Source organism: Protopterus annectens, chromosome 17.part0 (genome assembly GCF_019279795.1).
Source record: "Protopterus annectens isolate FY-2018-M chromosome 17.part0, PAN1.0, whole genome shotgun sequence".
NCBI lineage: Eukaryota > Metazoa > Chordata > Ceratodontiformes > Protopteridae > Protopterus > Protopterus annectens.
In genome coordinates, this window is record NC_056751.1 from 329,982,377 (window position 1) to 330,006,111 (window position 23,735).

Sequence of the window (23,735 nt, forward strand, 5' to 3'; positions counted from 1 at the left end):
CTTTTAATCTACAAGACATTAATAGATGAGATGTGATACACCAATGCCTTGCAGTGGAATAGCCATATTTCCAATGATGACAGGTGACAATCTACACGACAGTCACTGCTAATGCTCTATAACTTCAGTATCAGGTGCTTGGCAGTCTGCTCTACCCTGTTAATTTGACAATTAGACTGTGCATTGCTGGGAATAGAAGCTACATGGTCAAACTCCAATTACACTGAAAAATGTTTAAACTCAGCACTGGCATAATTTGGACCATAGCTTGTTAACAATCACAACTAGAATACCGTATTTCAAGAAATGTTGCCTTCGATGCCTTGATTACACCTTAACTCATAGTATCAGTCACCTTCATGACATCTGAAAACTTTGAACAGCCAGCATTGATCAGATACACATTCCATACATTTGTTGCAGTCATACACTCCCCCAACCTTCTAACTTTGCCTCTTCTCTCCCCCTAAATTCCTAGATCGCACACTCACATCTGCACCTCCCTCAAATCTCCCAAGAACAAATTCTCAAAGCACTTTCCTAGGCCAAGAACAGTGCTTCATCAGGGCACATACCAGGCTACCTTTTGGCCAGTGTGAAACAGGACATGTCAACCTTCTACAGAGACTTTTCAATAAAAGCCCTCAAACAGACTTTGTACCAGACAAATCGAGGACAGCAACAGTCATTCTCCTGCAGAAAGGTAGGACATCAATGGATCCAGTTAATTATAGATTCATAAGTCTGACCAGCCTCATCTGTATGTCTATGGAGAGCATCATTATGGAAATAATAAATCACAATGTAAGTAACCTACAGACAGTTTAGTTTTGTCAAGGTCACATTCTGCATGCTTAACCTGGTTGACATCTTTAAAAGGGTTAATGAAAAAATGGGTGAGGGAAAATCAGTACATATAGCATATCTAAACCTCACAAAGGTGTGAGGCACCATCCTGCACACAGGCATTGTTGATAAACTCTCCCAGCTAAATGGTAATCCCTATGCAACTCGTTGGATAGCAAATTGGCTCACAAATAAAAGCTAGGAAATTAGGGTAGGTGGGCTGTACCTCCTCCAAAAGAGACTTTTCACTAGTGGTGCACCCCAGGGATCAGTGCCTGGGCCAATACTCTTTGGCATTTACTTCTCAGAGGCCAAAGCTAATGTTAAGGATAAACGGCTGACCAAGTTTGCAGGTAACTGTAAACTTGGTGTCATCATATACTCTCCAGAGGACACCAAGATCTTCCAAGATGGCCTTTCCCAAACAAACAGTGGTTTCATAACCATGGACTAAAATTCCAAAAAATGTGCATAACAGACTCCTTCAGTAAGCAAGAATACACAAAAGCAAGCATCACACCCTCCTGTTACAATCACATTAGCAACACATGCTGTACCTAAAAATCAATCTGGTAGTTAGGGACATGGGAACCTATGTGGATAGACTATCCTTTGATTACCATGTATCCACTACTGTAAAAATGCCTTTTTTATTGTGCAGTTTATTAATAAGAATATGGCGTCTAGATCCAGGGATGTGATCATTCCAATATTTTGTCACTTTTTAGGAGGATCATTGAGTATAATGTCCCCTTCAGTATGTACCTGTCCAAACACTTAACACAACCTGAACTACAACAATGCTTTCTCACCAAGAAAATCATAAGGACTAAATCATAAGAACTATACTGACCATCTCAAAGCATTGTCCCTTTTCTTGGTATCATACAGGTTTATAAGAAGTGATCTCCACCAGAGGGCCCCAACACACCCTCTATCTTCTCAGCAATGCTTCACATCCACAAATGGAATGGTGGCATAAAGACCCTCTCAAGTGATCTTAATCTCTTCTACAACATAAACAGAACATGCCAAGGTACAGACAAGTATCTAAGAGAATGCCACTTCTTTGGAATCATCTTCCTCTCTTACATAAAGCAAAGTACTTCCCTTACTCTATTCAAACAAAACTTGAACAAATGGCTGGGAAACTGCAAATTCAGTCCTGGTTTAGCACCTTTGTCCCTTACGGATAGGAGTAAAATGGAAATGTTCTGCCCAGCTCTACGTTATTCATACTTAAATTACAAGGGACACAAATTTAATGGGAATGTCAGGCTAAACTGCTAAAGATCCTCATGGATCAATAAACTAGTAAGAACCTATGAACCATGGCCAACATCAAATTGAATAAGATGACTGTTTCTCTGCTGGATTCTTGCAATAATAAGCAAGGTACATGGCATAGATCTGGACTTCTTACAATATATGTATAGATATTTGGGGGAAAAGCTAACTCTCTGTGTGCTCATTTTTGTCATGCCCACATGAGATTTGTGTATTCTTTCCTACATTTATTTTTTCTCAACTAATTTAGGACTATTATTTTTCTACATTTTAGGGGCCCTGGTATTTACAAAGATAGTATGCAGACTCAAATACACAGTGATTATCATTAACAGTATGCCGTTGTGGACTACTGAATCTCACTACAGGACTGTGTACTGCTCAGTGTTGAGTGGCGCACACATACCAAGCACTCCTGTGCTTGGAAATGGCAGGTAGTTCTGTGTAGCTTGATGCAGCTACTGTGTAATGCAGCTGCTTACTCTACATCCTACCGTGCCTCAAAAAGAATAAGGGGCAAATGCATCATATAATAACCAGACATTAAAATCTTCTCGGGGCTAGTGGCCCCCACATACCAATAAGTGGATTTCAATATGGGCCTAGTAACTACCGCTGTACTGAACCCCACCTAGTCTTAAAACCAGTCTTACTCATATGTGTACACAAAAGGTTGCTGCACTTGTATGAGGAGGTGGGGACAATGTCAATATTTCTTTAACATTCCTCCCAAGCATTGGAAGTCACTATATCTTGTGCTGGGCTGGGGAGAGTGCGGTCATTATTTTTTAACTTTCCTCAGAAACTTCAGCGGGATGCAGAGAGGATCACTGTAACTCGTAAAGGAGCACTGTACTGTCTCTAGAAGTACTTGCAAGCTGGAAACATTGGAATTATTTTTTTTTTATTTTCCTCACAATCAAACATCTGATGCATATACATGTCACAATATTCTGAAGAAGAGTAAATATGCATGTTGTTTATATATGTCTGACAGTAAATATATTACATTCTATTTGCGTTTGCAGGCTTGCCTCAGTCTGCCATCAGAAGGGTGCACAGAAAATGGCTGTCTTTTGGGGGGGTGAGGAGACATGCTGTATACAAACATGACAGCAGCTGCTTAAAATATGACTGTGGGCATTTGTGCCTCAACTTTAATCCCAGTTTAACATTAGAGGGGATCCAGAGAAAGTGACTATTTTGAGGTGGGGGTTAAGTGAAATGTACTATTCCCAGATATGATAAATGTATCCTCACAAGCATTTGCCTTCTGACTTTATTGTGAACTGGTGTTTGGTCAGCTTTGAGCATTAAAAGTTAGATACAATTTTTTTCTTCCTTTGAAATAAAAAGTAGGATTGAAGTGTTTGAAATTTTTTACCTTAGAATGCACCAGGATGCACAGAAGCAAGAGCTGTCCCTTGTGTGAGATAGGCTGAGGCAAGGCTGCAAGGATTCAGGATGGCTGCCACTCACATAAAGGGCAGTTTATTCAGATTATTACTATTATTATAAATGTTATTAGTATTTTTTCTGCTTTCAGAGATGACAGATTAAAATTAAAGATAGTGTAATGTACATTGTGGTGGTGGTGGTGGGGCTTCTGTTTCTGCATCCCCCACAGTAGGGTGACACATCACTTAAGATAATGTACAGCAGGCGTGTGGAAGCCCCCTTGGTTGATGTGGGTAGCTTTCTCAGAAATTGTTTACTTCAGGACACCTTACTGTAAAAAGAATTAGACTGACAAATCATCCCACCATCAAACATGCATAGCTGACATCTCAGTCAGGATGTCAATCAAGATGGCACCACCCATACCCGCTCACACTACAACTGTGAGTTCTAGTCTAAACAATCGCCAAATTTCTTTTCTGTACATATAAATTTGGTACAGGCCATTATTGGATCAAAAAGTTGGGGAAAAAAGCTCTAAAATGGAATCAGAAAACCTGCAACCCCTAACCACTAACATGCATCTCAGTGCATCTAGAAACCTCATCTTCTGGCAGTCTAGCAACCCACAGACACTCCAGCTTCATAGAGTTATTTCCACTGCAGTTACAGTGAAATATGATATATGCTGAAAAGATGCAGGAAAAGGAAAAAAACAAAGTTCACTGGATGAAAGAGGTTGTTCAAAAAAACTAAAATGCACCTTAGTGCAACTGGAAAACCCCATAACTTAATGAAGTTATCAGAGTACCGTCTTGCTTATGTAGAACATGAATGAATGATTGCAGGAAAAAATGAAGAACAAGACAAACTGTGAGGAAAAAGGGAGAGAAAAAGTAATCCAGATAGTTTGAGTATGCTGGCATGGACTGAATGGGGGATTATGGAGATTTTTTGCCTAGGGCGCTGGTTTAACTAAGGCTGGTTCTTGTTATTTACATAAATGATTGCTCAAAGTAAATGAACAGAAGCACGACATCTATTTTGACAGCTGTGAACTAAACAACTGCAACTACAACAAACATTTGATCATTCTTTTTTTTTCTCTGAGTTTTTAACTCTGAACTGCCATGATCTGACATCTTTTCTCTTTAGATAGCAAATAAAGTTATATGTTCATGCTGCTGCTCTGGTATGTGGAGTGAGTCGAGATCCAAGGCCTACAACATCCAGGCTTAGTCACATGTGCTTTCTAACTGAAAAAATAAATAAATAAAATAAAAACAGCTGCACAGGAGCACACTCTGACAGCCATTATCCACTGTGCCTAATATTAGTTTGTTTCACAGTTTTTTTGTGAAATGTCAGGACTCGCTACAGCAAAACATGGGGACTAACTGGCTGGAAAAACAGACTTACATATATGAAGTCTAAGATGGCCATTTCTCTAAACATTCCATTTTCTCTACGATATGGTGATCTCAGAGTTGGTATACATAAGTTTGAGGAGGGTGAGGTGCAGGGAGGCTTGATCCTTGCAAAAAAAAGAAGTTTAAAGGAGAACAGCATTCTTCAAGATTCCCTCTTTTCCTAGATTTTCAGTCTTTTTTTTTTTTTTTTGGATTTTCTGTATTTGGCATTTCAAATGCTGTCATTTCAATAGGTAGTCCTACATGACAGCTGTCAATGTATGGCAGTTCTGTACTTTATATAAGCTGGGTCCAGCAGTGTCTTAGTAATGAAGTGTAAAGATTTTTTTAATCCTACAAGGCTGTACAGTGTTAAGATTTTTATGAGATCAGGCTTTATGTTCTACTAGTACAAGTACTGTTTTCCAACAATTATATGTGGTGCACACAACCTTTAGACTCCCACTGGATAGTTCAAACAAATATTTCATATTATTCCACTGGCATAATTTTTTAAATATAAAACTTGGACTTAAGGGCCGGATTCATTAACACTTACACTAAGTGTACAGTAAGTGTACACTAACTGTACATAATCTGTATTCAAGAACATCTCTACCACATTTTTTGTGCTTTCTAGTCACTCAAAGATTACACTAAGTATACATGTAGTCTACACTTTCTGGTAACTTCTATATGAATCCCCTTTGATAATTAAGGCGGTAGGAAAATTAAAATTAGGAGGAAGAAGATGTGAGTTATGCTTATGTCGTCCGTTTACTCAGAATGGTATGCACTTAGGGCAAATGTTAATGAATCCCAGGGTCTGTCTTCTTAATATCCTCTTTTTCCCACCAGACATTTTTTAAGCATTCATAAAATGTGAAATGTACTTCTCACTGATAGTAATGTTTTTATTTAACTACCCCAACAAACATCAAGAAAGAAGCAACTATTTCTGCATTCATTACTAAGTTACAACTGTATCCAGCCCACAGTCATCACTGCCCTAGTATAATATGAAACATAATTCACAGCCACCATGCATAATTCTTTCATCTGCCCACATCCAAAATAACAAATTCCCTTTCTGTATCCCCTACACATCCCTCTTTTTCCTTCCCCTCTTTGCTACAAAATTGGCACTACATAAACTCCTCTACCATCTAAAATCAGCTCTGGCTGTTCTACAGTAACCTTTCCCTTATCTCTCACGTCATAACCCCCCCCCCCCCACACACACTTTATTTCATTTCTACACAACTCATCTTTCTCCACTCCACTAATATGTCAAACAATGTTTGAAATTCTCAGTTAGCTATTAATTGCATCCTATTTATTGTCATTTTATATCTTTTAATTCTGTGATGCATTATTCTAGGATCAATGAAGCTTTTATCCCTGAGAACCAACTGAAAAGGGGCTATTATAGCTCAGAAAGCTATTCCAGTCAACAACTGCGAATGAATGAATGAATAAATAAATATTCTCCCAAGTATTCTAGACCATACTGTTTAGGCATACTTTGTATGCTCTTAACAAAAGTGCTAGTTTTAATTTTGAATCTGAATCACCACCGCTTTTCCTTCCATACTTTCACAATGATTTCATCTTTAATTAATCAGATTACGTCAATCCATTTATCTACTACTAAACTATCTAGTAATGCTAAGTCATGGAATCCTATATTCATTTCAGTAATACAGATCTGGAAAAGGTGGCAGGTACATCATTTTCTTGACGATTCTGGAAACAGGTTTGAGAATTCCCTTCAGGGCTCCCCATTATCCGAACCTCTGCACCATACAAAACTAAGAGAAAGATTTTAGCTCTCTCTCAATTTATTAATGTGAAGGGAACATACCTCCAAATACAATGTCCATTCTAAATACAGTTTTAAAAGTTGTACCTATTTTTGATTTAAGGTTTTCTCACTGTATTTGTAATAAAAACTTACACAGTTCTACATGTTTAAGTAGAGTCACTTATAACGTCCCCACTCTGGGCCAGTAATCAAGGAGTCTGAATCCGCACCACTGACACTGGAGAGGGACATTCACTTAGAATACAAATGGATACGCTCAGTATTTCCAGATGCAGACCTCTCTGCATCAAGCACAATTTCCCTTAACAGCACACAGGGAACACACTCAGCCCAAGGTCTGGGTTTCTATATCTATCTCCCTCCAGGTCTCCAGTAAGACTCCCCACTGGTACAGCTGCATAGTTAAGTCCTCAGCCGAGTGCCCAAGCCAAGTCCTCCACCACTCTCTCTGTGAAACCAGTGCTTTGTGTCCCTGCTCCAAGTAGCTGACACACACACACACACACACACACACACACACACACACACACACACACACACACACACACACACACACACACACCTGGAAAAGGCTGTCACAGATTACCCGCTTTACCGACTTTGACCAGACTATAAGGTGGATTCACTGCCACCAGTCAGTTACTATAAGGCTCTTAAAAGGGTATCCAATTATACTGAGTGAAGTTAATATTAACACAAATGGTAATGCTGACCAAACGGCAAGGCTTTCAGGAGTCGCCACGGTTATCACCAAATAAATGTGTGCAAATACTCTCAAAACTTAAATATCTTCTAAAAAGGACCAGCCACAATGAAGAGTTTAAATATGTTTAATAATTAATAAAAGAACAAGAAAACACTAAATATATATTTACAGTAAACACCAGAGCTTCAGTCAAAGAAAATATTAAAACTAACACCAATGGAAAAGTTTCACACAGTTATAGAAAAACAGTACTTCTAATCTCACTATATTTTCCTGACTAATCTAAAATAATTACTGTTCCCTGATGAAGTTATTTACTCCCACAAAGCAAAATGATGTGTGGGTGAATGGTCTTTATTGTCAAATCCAATACAAAATACAGAATGCTGAGAGCAATCTCCTACTAATATCTAATTAATTATTTCTGAGTTGATTACACAATGACCTCACACCTGGTCATCTGACTATCTCTCACACTCAACACTAAAAGCTGACAGGATTTTAGGACATATATGTTACCATACACACAGACAGAGCTTTGCTCAGATGTCCTGGAAGTCATAAAATCATAAAACACTTCCCTTCTTCCTACAGGATCTACCAACTATTCACTAACACAGACATTGCGTCTCTGTCTCCATTCAAAATTGTGGGATAACATCTTTATGGCTTAGCCCATAAAATAATTTCATTTCAAGAATATTCTGCAAAGTTAGGTGGATTAAGTTTAACTTCTTCACTTCCAGTATATGTTGTTACAATGTAGATATTTAAACAGTTACAATAATGCATATACATCTCTTTTTCTACCAGCAGGGCATACTGTTGATACATTTTAAAACAAGCAAACTTCACAAATACATTTTCAGCACAAGCATCTATACAAATTAATTTGATATACAAATGACATATTAATTTAGAAAATTCCAGCTAGCTGCGCTGGTGTATGTTGCAAATCCGCTGCCCTATTTCTCCTGGCATGGCTGGTATACCTCCTATTGTCACATCACTGTTGAGTACTGACTCTTGGGAGTCCTGCTGCAAAAGCCTGATGATTAGCCCTGAATATCAGATTTCTTTTTCTTCAATTGCCATACCCCACAGACTCAATCACTTACCAGCATCACAACATAAGTGGAACAAAGGGAAGTCTGTTGGTACCATCTTCAAGTCTTTCTTGTCCTACCAAGTCCAGGATTTGCTATAATGAGCTACAGCATATCGAAACCCCAGGATGACTCATCTCACACAGAAAAGCACAACTAGTTGGATCCTTAAACCTGGAACTACAGGATTCTCCTAATATCTGAGAATGAAGCTGCCTGATCGAGAGGGAAAGAGAGAGAAAAACAGAGAGAACATTAACGTTGAACTAGGCACTCATCCCAACTCAGAGGTGCCTCATGAACAGACAGGAAGACAACAGGAAAAGTACAGTTGAACTTATAATAACAGAAGATGTTCAAATGATCACTGCTGCATTAGTCTTAGCTATATGGGTTTATATCCTGCCAAGGATACAACAGCCAGCCAATTTCCAAAGTTTCAAGGCACCTTCCATGCACTCAAACTGTCAAGCAGCTAGAACTGAGCTAACTAAAAGGCAAGTTTGGGCATGAAACTCTTCATGGCTTTCATGCCAGTAGAGGGAGGCTGAACCCTAAAGGGGCAAGGCTAGGAATAAGAAAAAAATAAATGTCCACACCTTGCCATAAAGACTCACCAAAAAACAGAGGGTGAAGGGAGGAAGCAGTTACTGCAGCAGTAATCATCATTCGAGCATCTACTGTTATGGTAAGTTCAACTTACACATCTGTACTACGCTCTTCATATTGATCACTGCTGTAGTAACCTTAACTATATGGGTAGGTTACACTAGATAGCTATACTTAGGAGGCAGAAGGAGAAGGGTCCAGCAGCCCCTGGAAAAATGTTCCTAGTAAAGCATGATCTAGACCTAGAGAAGGAATCCAGCTTATAGTACTTTCTAAAATTATGTACAGAGAGCCTACTAGCAGCTTCTAGAACATTTCAAGAATCCAACCCTTTCCTAAAAGCCAAACAAGCCAAGGTCCTTGTAGAGTGGGCCTTGACCCTGTCTGGAATAGATTTGTCATGATTAGTATAGCAAAAGGTAATAGCCTCAGACAACAATTTGCAAATAGTCTGTTTTGACACCAGCTGTCCCTTCTTCTTACCTTCACACAATATTAACAATTGATCAGATAATCTGAAAGATTTAGTTCTGTCAAGATAGTACCCGAGTTGTCTGTGGACATCCAAGGTATGGAGAAGCCTTTTTCCCTCATTTTTAGGTTCAGGAAAGAAAGCAGGGAGATGGATACTTTGACTTAAAGTAAACACGGATACGACTTTAGGCATAAAAGAAGGATTAGTTCTTAAAGAAACAGTGTCTTTGTGGAAAATGAGGCAGGGCTGACTCACCATAAGAGCTTGCAACTCATATACCCTTCTTGCAGAGGTCAGAGCAATCAATAAAACTGTTTTCCATGTTAAGAACATCAAGTTCCAGATGATATAGCTAACCTAATAGGCAACAAATTCAGCTCCTACTTTAACTCTCTCACCCCCTCAACCTTCCCTCAGGAAATATCAAATATAATTCCCCCGGCTATCACTAGGAACAGGTTCTTAATGCTCTCTAAGGCCAAGAACACTGCATCAATGGGCCCAGACAATATCCCAGGATGCCCTCTAAATATAATGAAACTTGACCTAGCAGGGCCTCTGGAACTGCTACTTAACTACAGCTTCCAAACAGGCTTCATGCCTCATGAATGGAGAACAGCAACAGTCATCCCTCTGCACAAAGGTGGGCCACCTACAGACCCAGGAAACTACAGAGTCATACGTCTCACTAGTCTCATATACAATTCCATGGAAAGAATTATCATGGAAATGATCAATAATGACATAGGAAACCTCCAGACACTGGACCCAACCCAATATGGTTTCATCAAGGGCAGGTCATGCCTACTCATCCTGGTGAACTTCTTTGAGAAGGTCACCAAAGCAATGGATGAAGGCAAAATGGTTCACACTGCCTAGTTTGACATAGCATTTGACACAATACCCTATTCAGGCATTGTTGAAAAACTTAAGAGGTTAGGTACAACCCCTTATGTCACCCAATGGAGAGCCAGCTGGCTCACAAACAGGACCCAGAAAGTTAGAACTGGGGACTACAACTCTACAATGAGTCCAGTCACAAGTGGGGTCTCTTAGGAATTGGTCCTTTTTGGTACTTATTTCTCTGAAGTCAAGGCCAATGTCAATGGCCTCTGGCTGACTAAATTTGTTGATGATTGCAAATTAGGGGCTGTCACTGAATCGTCCACCGACACAAATGTTCTCCAGGAAGGGATGACACAGACAAACTGGTGTCAGAGTCATGGATTAAAACTAAATGCCAAGAAATGCATAATACTATTCTTCATGAAGTCATCCACCCCTGGTAACTATCATATTAACAACATACCCCTAAGAGTTGACTCAGTAGTCAGAGATTTGGGGACACACCTAGACAGTAATCTACCCTTTGAGCATCACATGTTTACAACAGTGAGGAAATCATTCTATGTTGTGCAATTTATAAACAAAGGTATGACATCTAGATCCAAGAAAGTCATTGTTCCCCTGTATTCGGCACTTACCAGACCTATCATTAAGTAAAATGCCCCTTTGGTATGTGCATAACCAGACATATCCAACAACGGGAATGTCCACAGAGGTTCCCCACTAAAAGAATACAGGGCATAAGTAACATGTCCTTTCCAGGCCACATCAAGGCTCAATTCCTGTATTATGTCTCCTACAGGCTGTTGAGGGAAGATCTACACCTGGCATACAAGACATTGTCAGACCCCACTCTTTCAGACCTCCTGCATATCTGTAAAACAAATAGCACCAAAATTACCCCATTCTAAAGACTTAAACCTTGCCTGTGATATGAATAGGACCTGATGGAGAGACAGGTATGTATCTCAGAGACTATCCCTTTTCTGGAACAAGCTCCCCACCCATGTGAAGTAGAGTTCCTCCCTAACCCAATTCAAGTGTAACTTGGACAACTGGATGGGGAACAGGAAATTCATCCTTGGTTTGGCACCTATCTCTCTACTGGATGGTTCCTCTCCCAGGCCCCTGCTTGTAAATGTTTCACTTCCCATGCCCCTGCTTATACATATCAATGGTACCAGAACTTGTCAGAGATGTGTGATACATGGTTAGGCTTAAAAACTCCTCTGTGGACATTAGCCTAGTAAATACATATGTATATGATAATTGGAGCAGGGCAAAATTCTGGACATTCTTCAAAATTCTGGACAATTGACAGGTATGCTCAGGTAACATATACACACTGATCTTTTTACTTTGTTAAGTAGCTTTGTATCCAAGCTGCTAAAACAAAATATTTAAAAAATTACATCAGTTTGGTGCACTGTTTTATTCTGTAATGTAATTCCTCTTCTTCATGAAGGGGGATACACAATGGGTATGAAAATCCTAAAGTCCATGTTCATCAGCAGTGAAGTGCAACATAGAAGTTTCACATTAATTCTCATTTCTCCTGCATTCAAACATAACCGTAGATTATCTGTTAAAAAACAGTTATGTCATTCCCAAAAGTACAATTCAGGTCCCACTCGTGGTTTAAAAAAAAACACAAAAAAATATCTCTTAAGAAACTTTGATAAATATGCACTGATTAATGTTTAACACTTGTTTTCTCTGAAGAGATTAGATTTCATTAGAATCAATGCCTTATCTCTAAATTGCCACTTACTTGCCATCATTATATATATTCCTAAATCCTCAGTATTCCTAAATATGCACAGTTCAGACAGATATTATTTCTCTCTCACTTAGGCAAATTGTTAGTAAAGATTTTTTTTCCACAAAATATAAAATACAGACTATCTCTACAAACACAGACTACATCCTCACTCAGAAGAACACTTATAACCATCTTATTACTATTTGGCATCATACTGACCACTGCAAACTAAAATCAAGTAACCAAAGACTTTTGATTTAATAAGCTGCAAGCATCTCCTAATACCCCACAATAATTTATAAATTACCTGAACACTGTTTCCTGGTTCCAAATACAGCCATGCAATTTTCTGTGTTAAAACTGATAGCCCATATCTACATCCACAGCTATTACCACAGGTGTGCCTCAAGACTCAGTCCTAAACTGTCTGCTCATCAGTTTTCATAAACCACCTTCCAGCTGGCCTCCTCTTATCCAGGTTAATAACAATGATGTTGTCCTCACCCTCTCTAGATACCATCCTTCTTAACCTCCTAACTGGCCTAACCAAACACTTTGCATGTTAAGAAAATCAAATACAAGATATCTATTATATATCCCAAAACTCAAAACAATCCCCCACTTCACCTTCTCTAACTCATAATAGTAACAATGAATATGCTTCTTTCTTTAAATGTGTTGACCTAATACTTGATCCTTCCATGGCTGTGGACAACTGCATTAATGCTCTAAAAGCAAAAGTAATTAGAACATATGACTGCTGCAGAATTTCCAGAGTTCTTACACTAGGGAGTAGAGCAACCCCAACTAGAATATGGACCTCTTCTGCTGGTTTATTCCAACAAGAAGACTTTCCCTGATTTTCTAACATGGTCAATATAAATCTGCAGCTTTGCCTTCATATTTGCTCCTAAAAAGCACCACTGTACCTCCATCTCCTGAGCCCACTGTCTCACATTTCTAGAAAGGGAAAAACTTCTGTTTCACTCTATCATATACACAGTCATACATAATTTAACAACTCTACAATGTTCCAACGAAATGACTCTCTATTACTCAATGAAAACCATACACCCCCCCCCCCCCAACACCACCACCCTCACAACTACCTTGATGTTTAGTTTCAGCAACAGAGGCTCCTGACATGCAGTAAAATCTCCCTTAACTTTTGTCAAGCACAATTTGTTACTCTGCAAATATTATGTAATTATTATGGAATGGATAGCACATGTATTGTATATGTTGAATATATACCATGTGCCATATGGACATGAACTTCTGATTTCTACTATGCAAATAAGCCACGTTGCAACCTATGTGCCAACCAATGTATATATGTATGAATAACTAATGTACATTTGAATGCATGCATACATGTCATACATGTTTGTATCTTTGAAATGAATGAGCCCATGCAAATATGTACAAACAACTATGTAAGAACTTGTGTTGGTTACATAAACATTTGTATCTCTAAACATCTGTCAAATAATCACTCACGCACAACTTACTGTGGCTGAAATGGTTCCTTTAGGATCAGACCAGTACTTCAGTCAATAAACAGCAAATAGTCAAGAAGTAAATTTATATTATCTATATATATATATACATATATATATATATATATATATATATATATATATATATATATGGTCTACTATCAAAATGTCGAGGTGACTTACCTCGACAGTGAGAAGGACGAACACGAAGTGGCAGAGAGGCAAAACTGGGAACATAATTCCTGTTGACTGTGAAACGTTGATACGGAGACTGTTTGCAGTTTGGAGTGTTGGTGTTTTGAAGTGCATTACACAATACAGTGGAGACTGGGAAATGTACCCTTTTCTTCACTGTAGTGCAATCTTGGAGTTAGAATATATAAGCAGCAGGAAATTTTCTGCCTTGTAGCGGATGTTTTTTTTCCTGGATGGTGAGTGGTCGAATGTTGATTTTTAAGCAATTGGCATGATGCTTTTTCGTTGTTCCAGGTTGGGGATGTTAATGGTCGAGGTAAGTCATCTCAACAGCTTGATATTACACCTATATATACATACATACATAATTCAATGCATAAAATTCATTGTGAGCACAAAATCTAAGAGGAAATAACACTGAATTTAAACTTATATGTTGTCAGCTTTCCTTAATATTAGATATTACTTGTAAACTGATTTGGTATACTTACAATTAGGCTACCATTTCCACAGGACGTTCCTTGCAATCATAGGTATGGTCATCATAAAATCGGTCAACAGCTAACATAGTTCTAAAGGGAAATAAGAAAAAAAAAAAAAAAAAACAAGCTGTGATAGATAATGCAGAAAATGGTTCAAATATTGGCAGACATACATATTTATCGGGTTGTTACTTGCATATTTTTATGTTGAAAATTAACAGATTTAAAACATCCATAAAACAAACTGAAATAAGTCCTATGTAGGGTTGCCAACTTTTCACAATTAAAATCCAGGACACCTCTTTTTCTGCCGCTTGTCCCCTGTGACTCATCCCCTCCTCTCCCTTCCCTCCCTCCTTCCCTTCCCCTCCGGGTCCGAGGATGTTGAGCCCCCGGGAAAAAAATTTTTTAAACAACAGATGAGCATAAGTGAGTTTTAGTGCATTTTGAGCTCAAAAAAAAAAAAAAACAACACTCGAATGCAAGAATTTTTAGCTCAAAACTGTTATTTTAAAATAGTCAGCCCACACAGGCAGTTAGGCTAACTGCTAAATTGCAAATAGTCATTCACATTGGAAAACCGCAAAAAAACAATAAAGCAATAACATCGAGGTGTAAGCAAAAGATATAGTCAATACAATACAATACAAACATTATTCAATGTCAGTTGAACGAACTAATTACTTTGATTGAAGTTGAACGTCTACCTCACATGAAACCACAGCAGGCTGACCCTGAGCTGTTAAAGTACTCGTGGAAGAAGCAGACTACTCAGGCTGAGCAATCTGTTTCCATTTGTACTTTTCACTGCCAGCTACTGATGAAATCAGTTTGTCATCTTTCAAAACAAACGGATAGAAATTACTGCAGCTCATGCTGTAGTCAAGAAAAACTTGCAGTTCAGCTTTGATTAGTGCTTGAGTGGCCCTGTTTCAGTCTGCACACCACTTTGCACTCATTAAAGAAAGCACCCTCTCAGGGAAGGCATTGCTGCCTGGTAATGACAATGCAGCTGATACAGTCTTAAACATGTTCATTGGAAAAGCTGCACTATCACGGGCACCTGCAAAAAATTCCTGCCATTTAGTGCATGCAGTAGCAGTTGAATTAGCAACAATATTGGATAAAGCATGCCTTTATGCACAAAACTCATCATAAAGCATGTCTAAATCGATGTCCTTTGTTGTCAAGCCCATTACAGTGCTTGCACTACGAAAGGACTGAAATGCTACTTCTGTATTTACAGATATTTGATGCATCATACACGCAATGCTGCCATCTGAGAAATTAAACCATTTGTTCAAAGACTTTTCTAGAGCTGCCAAAAAATTGTGTTGCAGACGCACTGTATGAGGGTTCCATGTCCTCATTCTCAAGTATAGTTTGTGCTTTGTGTCCAAAAAATTTATCAGTTATGCATGACTCAATTTTAGTTTTCAGTTGCTGCATTACAGACAAGAGCTCAAGCAATGTAAAATCTTCCCTCTCCACTTTCTGGACCGACACCTCAAACACAATGCAAATGTTCGGGACAAAACATAAGTATGCTTTTTTAATGTTTGTCTCTACGGCTTCACAGTCATGCATATTATTTTCCATTCCCAGATGCATACGAACTCTCTTTGGGCAGTCTTCACAGAGAGATGTAAAGTAGGACACAATGGCAAGCCATGAATCAAATAATCTGTCAATAGCTGGACCCAGAGACAACCATCTCGTTGGTCCATGCCTCAACAACTTGTGATACTCTTAAGTATACAAAGTCAAAAAAAAATTTGTAACTGGGCTCTCCTATTAGCAGATACAATGAAATGACTGTAAATGCTGGTAACCATTGTTTCTACATCACAATCAAGTTCATCAGTTAGTTTTTTTCAAGGCATTGTGTATCATATGAGCATTGCAGTTTGTCTTCAGAATATTACTATTTCTTTTCAACAGCTCAGTAAACACAGACTGCTTTGCACCATAGTTCACACTTGCGTTATCCACTGAATAAGAAGACATGCATGCAATATCAAGGCCATTATCTGAAAGACCTTTAACTAGCATGTCTGCGATAGAAGTAGAATGCTCATCATTAAGCTCAACAAAGTCTAAAAGCTTTTCACTTAAACCAGTTTCAACAGTAAAATATTGAATGCAGACAGGAAACATTTTTCTGTTCTTGAGATTAGATGCATCAGTTGACAGAAAATCGAATAGAATTGTCATCAGTAATGTCTTTTATAATGGACTCCAGTGACTTTGGGCCAAGGACATCAGTCACCAGTGCTTCTGCTTTTATGTGACACGCTGTCTTTTTAGCAGTAACCGAGTCTTGATATAACAAGTGGTCCAGTTTAGCACCACAGTCAGCAGCGTTGTGGGAGATGTGGTGATGCACAGTGTGGTAAGCATGCACAAGTTCTGCAACCGTTGCCTGCTTGTCAATTCCTGTTACTGTCGTTGACTTTTTCTTGAAAAAAATGTCAATGACAGCAATGATTGCAGCAATCTGAGCTTTCTGATGACTTTTCGAATGGCTATGATTTACTGTCACCTTTGTCACCATAAGCAACCAAAACCTCCTTCTTACACAATGGGCATCGAGCTGTGAAGACATTGCCATGAACTTTTTCAAACCAGGAAAATTCTGTCTGCCATTCTTCACAATACCATGACAACCTCTTTGCTTTCTTTTTAGGTTTAGTGTTTGGCAAATCATTACATTCTCCATCAGTTTCTGCGCTACTCACGCTACCTTCAGTTGCATAATAACTTGTATCCATTTCCAGTGAACCCCCAAGTAGATCAGCTAACAATATCAGATTGTGTGACTGCTATGCAAAAACGTTGTTTCAGAATACATCATCAGTTTTTAGTAAGGGTGAAGCATCCATTCGACAAAGGGAAAGTCCTGCACGTCATGCAAACTCTTCGGTAAGACCCTATAGCCTCAGGCTCTTACTCAAGCGGTTCTACTTTCTAGCCAATGAGCTTTCCCAGGGCTGTCTTTCTCCAACTACTGTAAGTTTATTTGCGGCATCAACGGAATGCCTGCCCAGCCAGACACAACATGACAGTATCACCCTGTTATAATGTGTTTAACACAAGCACGCATTTGTGTGCCTGAGAGAACATTTGGGTTTTTACAAAGCAGTCTGGTCCAGATCTTATTTTCAGTGCACAAATCGACTCTGCTTCTGCTATCCCCATTTCAAATCCCAATTCCCTACAGGCATTGATAACGCACCCTTTTAGAGTACATATGGACTAACGGTACATTTTTCAGTCAGCCTCGTTACAACAATTCACACACAGTTACATGATGACCCAATATCTAATTTTGGAAGATAATGATATAATACACACACACAAGCATAATACTGTGGACACGTTTTGAAAAACAAAAACAGTAAAACTGTGCACAAAACCGAATCATCTAGTAGGTTAGTCCTGATTTGGAGGCAAAGAATAAAGTTCACCCAAGGTAGCTCTGTACCCCTCGCTATAGCGATTAAGAAGGCAATTTTTTCTAACTTAAAAATCTGTGATGCAGACAGTTGGTTAGCAGTAAGAACTTAGCCATGACAACTTAAAAAAGTGCCAGATATGTTTGAATACAAATTACAGTCATATGAAAACAAGTAACTTTAGTACAGAATGTGCAGGTGCAGTCAAAAAATAACTCATCGTTAACCAGGTTTGTATATTTAATAAATAACCAAACCCGTAAATAAATGCATAATAATGAAATAATCGCTTGCTGACTGTTTCAGTGCTGTCAGAATGACCATTGCTGCAAGTGAGCTTGCAGATGTTTCTTCTAGGCTGAGCATTTCTTGTCTGCAAAAATAATAAACAAACTGAAAAAAAAAAAGAAAAGAAACTATGTAAAAATAACAGAGTCAAATGCAAATCAAGTTTCCCATGATACACTGTACAATGAAGTGCGAGTGCAACGAGTTTATTTTTTTCCACACCCACGCTGTTCAAGTTAAAAATAAAGACTAGTGTTTTCTGCTGTGCACATATGTTTAGCAGCTTGGGTGAGGACCTGAGGTTAATGTCTGGCACACTTCCATCCTTAGGACATGCAGTACAAACAGAAGAAAATAAATGGACTAGTTTTGACACCAGCAAGTTAAAGGAGACACTTGCTTAATATGCTGTATCTTCAACCCACAAATCCCCTAAACGGCTACCCTTGACTTACTTCTCCAGAAAGCTGTGTTAACCTTATATGCTTTATGTCACATGCATGTATATGTATGACTGTATAGGCAGAGCAATGTGTTCATACATTACTACCTTACCTTTCTGCAAACTGAGTGCTCAGTTTCTGTGGTGGACTTCCCATCACTGAGGGTTACAACCACGAACACTTACTTTGTACAGGAGCCCCAAGTATCATCACACCGCAGAAATATTCTGCTAAATAAACAGGTTCCGGATCCGGACAGTCACAGTGCAGATGCACTACTATATCTCAGATTATTATGGCTGGGCTGGCTGCCTTTAGTCTTTTGCTGGTTTTACATTTTTCTCAAGTAAACAGCATTATAAGTGGATAATATAATGTGTCAATTATTGTACTGTTATTCATTTCATTGGAACAAGTTAGCAATGCAGCTGACAAGTAAGAACACCAGCCAGCAGGCTGTGCTCCTCCATGATAGGCTCAGTTGTAATTTTACAAAGGAACAGCAGGCATGCGTGATGAACGGGCCTGTAGGGCTGTCAGCAAATTGCTGTGGGCATTGAGGTATAAGGATCTGGGCGAGATAGTGTGGGCAGGCACACACAGTTCTGATATTGATACCATTTGACTTACCACACATTACTTAAACAGTGATCATGAGAAAACTTAGTAAGTTATAGTAAAATGTGCTAAGCTGTGCCAAAAATAGGACATATGGCATCCTGGGAAGGTCCTTACCAGGACACAGGACACAATGGCCAAATCCAGGACATCCTGGGAAAAACAGGACGGTTGGCAACCCTAGTTCTATGATGTATATTCCACAAAGGCTGCAGTAATAAAGATGGATGACTTTTTTTAAATTAAATAGACACTACCCAGTAGATACATAACACAATGGAAATAAAATTGGAGCCAGCATAATGTCTGTTATGTCAGAAAATTGAATGAAAATACGTCATAGTACTATTCAGCTTATTTAAAAAAATTATTTAAGGCTTCATTATGCTGTTAGCATCAGAAAAATGTAAGCTGGCATTTAATGTTTCCATGTCTTACTGAGCTCATGCATAGATCTGTTTTAGTAAATATTTATGCTTAGAAACTCAGCAGTTATGTAAATATATATAAATAAAATTATACATGTAATCAGCATCATTTGACAGTGAACCACTTTCAGTGTTGGAAAGAAAGTCTGCTTTTTGAAATTAAAAAGTCTAGGTTTCATGCAATATGATGTTAGTCTCTGGTTTTACACTTTTCTTTACATTAAAAATGGGAAGACAGACTTGACCCATCCAAGGGTAAATAGCAATAAGTAGCTAAATAAGTAGCTTACTAGATGTGTAGATAGTTTAAATAGTGCAGTGAGTCAGTTTGTTAATTTTCCAGTAAATTAAAAAAACAGGGAAAAATAAGCCAAGAAATGTGTACTAGACTATAAGATATGTGGCCCATTACCACTACATTATCATAAACTTTATCACCACTCTACAAAATGACTATGTTATCACTTCTGTGCTAGTGTTATAAGGTAAAAAAATGCATTTAAATATTTTAGTTATTACAACAGTACTTGCCAGATTCAAATTCAAATTAAGAAAATATAGAATGTAAAGCAGTTACATTTGTACTGCAGCACCAAGCTAAATTTTCAAAACAGCAAAGCAGTGTTTTGGAAAACACTCACTAAAAATGAAAATACTGCTTTAACTTGACTTTTAGTACTATCCCAAATACGGAGTCTGAGGTGGAGTATAGCCTCTGCCATTGAATTTGGCTTAATCATGGTTTTGGCCCTCAGAATTGTATAGGTAACATCATGCAATTCAGTAACAGTATAACCATGAGTTATATTAGGTATCTATGGGTTATACTGACGTCCAGAGGAGCACTTCTGTGATGAGAAGGGACACAACTCCATAACTGCCCAGGAAATGGGGTGGGGGACTTTGTGAATGCACTCATCACCAGTGTGCAAGTACCATAAAGGAAATGATGGGAAGACCCAGATGGGACATATCTCAGCCATCTGCTGCAGTTAGAGAGCATATGTATCAGTTTACTATAGGATTATTGTGTATAAATAGACATATTCAATGGATCCTAAAAAATGGTTTGAATTTGGGTTAGATTTGCATACATTCTATAAGCAGGGACACCACTATGGAGTACATCTGTAATATGAAAATAATGCTCAGAAGATTCAAAAGGCTACAGAAATTAAATAAAGGCAGTGTCTGCAGAGAGGAAACAAATATACATATTAATTGTGGTATGCAGAGGGACTTTGGTAGACAAGAACTGTATTTGCCACATAACAGCAAAATGCAGTGAACATTAGAGTGAAATAAGGCATGTCTAGTTATGCACCAGCTTCTTATGTACACGGTACTCTCACAGGTATTTGTGAAGGACAACTTCAAAAAGAATATGGAATGTGGGTAAATGTGTAATGCAGTAAAAAGTGTACAAAATATAAGGAAAACTCATCTGATTTCAGTTTCGTGGGGTATTATACTTAGCAGAAAATGAACTAGCCAGAAGCAGTGTGCAAACAGTTGGATGCTGACAGTCATAATTGCATGAACATCAATTTGAAAATCCCTTAGATGCTGACTGCCACAGTGTCAGACAGAATTTACCTTTGTGAGGACTAAGTATGCTGCTACACAATTTGGACTTGTACAGGTGTGACTTGATAATGTTTACTTGCACAGGAGTTAGAGATAATAATCAAACAGCATCTTTTAGAAGCTGGAATAACTGCAGAACCATCAATGAAGCCTTACATGCTTCTTCAACATCAATGAAATTGCAGATAGGGAAATCTGGCCTAGAGTGCTCAGCTTGCAACCTTCACCAGTACAAGTGATTTCGAAAATGGATGAATGAAAGAATGGATACATAAATGGGAAAACAGAGATTAAACGATGTTCAAAGCATTTTAAATAAACAGATTCTATTGAGTGATTACTCTATTTCCCCTAAATCTAGGCACCCAGCACAGAAAACAAATACATAAACATGATAATTAATGAGAGTAAACTAGAACAGTACGGTTAATGGATAAATTAATTAAAATGTTTAACTAAAAACAGGCTATATTTGCATATTAAGCCAGGCTCTACTAAACAGGTGACATGTAATGGGAATCCCTACAAGGAGCTCTCTGTATTACATACTAAAATCAAGGAAGGTGGGTGATTCCCCACAGCAGGCCCTGTGAGCAGTGGTCAGCCCCTCACCTGACAATCTAGGTCTCACAGGGGACTAGGAGAAAAGCAGCATCTGAAACAAGCAGGACTTAGACTGTTCCCAATGAAACCCTAGAGTGACCTGTAGCAAGTGCATGCAGCTAAGTTGTTACATGGCAGATCACTCCAGAGTCACGTTTTGAACAAACTGGGTCCTGCTTGTTTCACAAGTTTACAATTGCAGTTCACAGGCTTACAAAACAGCATCCTCTTGTTTAGCTGGAGCATCTGTTACAATGTGTTTACACAGCCGCTTTGAACATGCCTCTAAGGATCAGCACAGTAACCTGTAGCCAGAAAATATTCCCAGAATCAGCATTCATACAGGGGAATACAAGAAAGAGAGCTGGACTAAGGAGACACTGTAGAAACTCCCCATAGTGCTTAATGTAAATTTACTCTTTTGGAGGTCTTTGGCAGTTTTGGGAAGCCGGACTGAGATGGCAACCCAAAGTATGCAACTGCCAAAAAAAGAGCTGAAGAACATAGGAATAAGGAGGAATAGTCACAGCATGTGATGGCTGCAGAACTGCTTGCTGCAAGCATGGAAACTGAAGGGACTTCATTAAGATGAACACTAGAAGAGAAAAAAACGTACTGTTACCCACACTGCAATGAGCCTGCAAAGTCAAAATCAGTTTTTTTTTATACACAGCCGACAATACACAGTGTAATTTTCATTGTTTTTAAACAGTTAATACTCTTCTACTGTCTTTCTTTTCTGGCTGAAACTTAAGTATGTATGCAGATGCTCACTTGCAGGTCTGTAACACACCTGTTTTTTATATTACCCATGCACAAGTGAGCATTCAAGACTATCTAAGGTTATTTTCATCCAGTATTGTACAGATGCACTTTACCATTTTCATTGTTGTTTTAAAATACAAACATATCACGATAGTTTGACAAGAACTGAAACTAGTTTAACTGTTGCAAACAAATACTGCATTGCGCTTTACCATTAGACTAGTTCATTCTCTTCTACTACTGTTTATCAAACATAAAAAACATTATGCTGTTTTATACTGCTATTTTTGTGCAACAACGAATAGCTCAAGCAAAATAAGTAAAGTACCTTTAATAAAGTGAAACTGCATCATACCTTGCAACATGAGGATGAAGCCTCCTTAGATTGTTCAGTGTGTTCTCTTTCACACCAAACTTCCATGCTCTGTTATTAGTTATATAGCCATCAGGGACTTGGCTTTGAATTCCACCTCTTGTCCATCCCTCACGGTTTGGCCCTGTCACAGTTTTATCAAAAAACCTGGAATGATAATAAGATATGATCTAATATCAATACAGAGTTAAACCTCTAACTTTGTGAGGTTTTAGCAGTGAATGCACAGTAAGCTCTGCTCAATTTAATGGTGCTAAAGCCTATATTCAATATTTATCAAGTCTTTCCAAAACATCAATCTTTATTCTGGGTCCAGGACTACTCTCTTTATTCTTAATGTCCTCACTTCTGTAGGATAAACACAGAATTAATAATAAGATATGTTAACCACAAAAAAAAGTCATAGTAAGCTCATCAGATATCATTTTTACTAACTCTGATTTTTTAGTGCAGTTAAACATTAGCATAACTTACCATTATAACAGGTAACAAAATGTTTTAATACAACTGACCTATTTTCAGTTCATTCTTATAACTTAATGAATTATGCTGGTAGCTAATTCTATCATATTCAGTCATGTATTAATAATGTGATGTTTGCGTGGCTATAGTGTCTCATCTCCAAAGTACACCTGTCGATTTAGAAGTTTACAGTATGGCATAATTCCTTTTAGCCATAAAGGCAGGTTTATTCTTCATCACCAGAAGGGAAATATGATGACCACTCTCA

The 23,735-nt window shown here is 38.3% G+C and overlaps 1 protein-coding gene across 2 annotated transcripts in view; it reads right to left on the bottom strand.

Moving 5' to 3' along the window:
- The window catches only part of PPP1R32 (protein phosphatase 1 regulatory subunit 32), a 1,379,387-nt gene that overhangs the window by 179,126 nt on the left and 1,176,526 nt on the right, over positions 1-23,735 (bottom strand). For both annotated transcript variants that reach the window (XM_044059651.1, XM_044059652.1), the window contains exons 12-13: positions 22,988-23,152; positions 14,455-14,535 (exon numbers count right to left, since the gene is read on the bottom strand). In XM_044059651.1, the coding sequence (XP_043915586.1) occupies positions 14,457-14,535; positions 22,988-23,152 (244 nt within the window). In that variant the 3' untranslated portion in view covers positions 14,455-14,456. The remainder of the gene's footprint in view (positions 1-14,454; positions 14,536-22,987; positions 23,153-23,735) is intronic.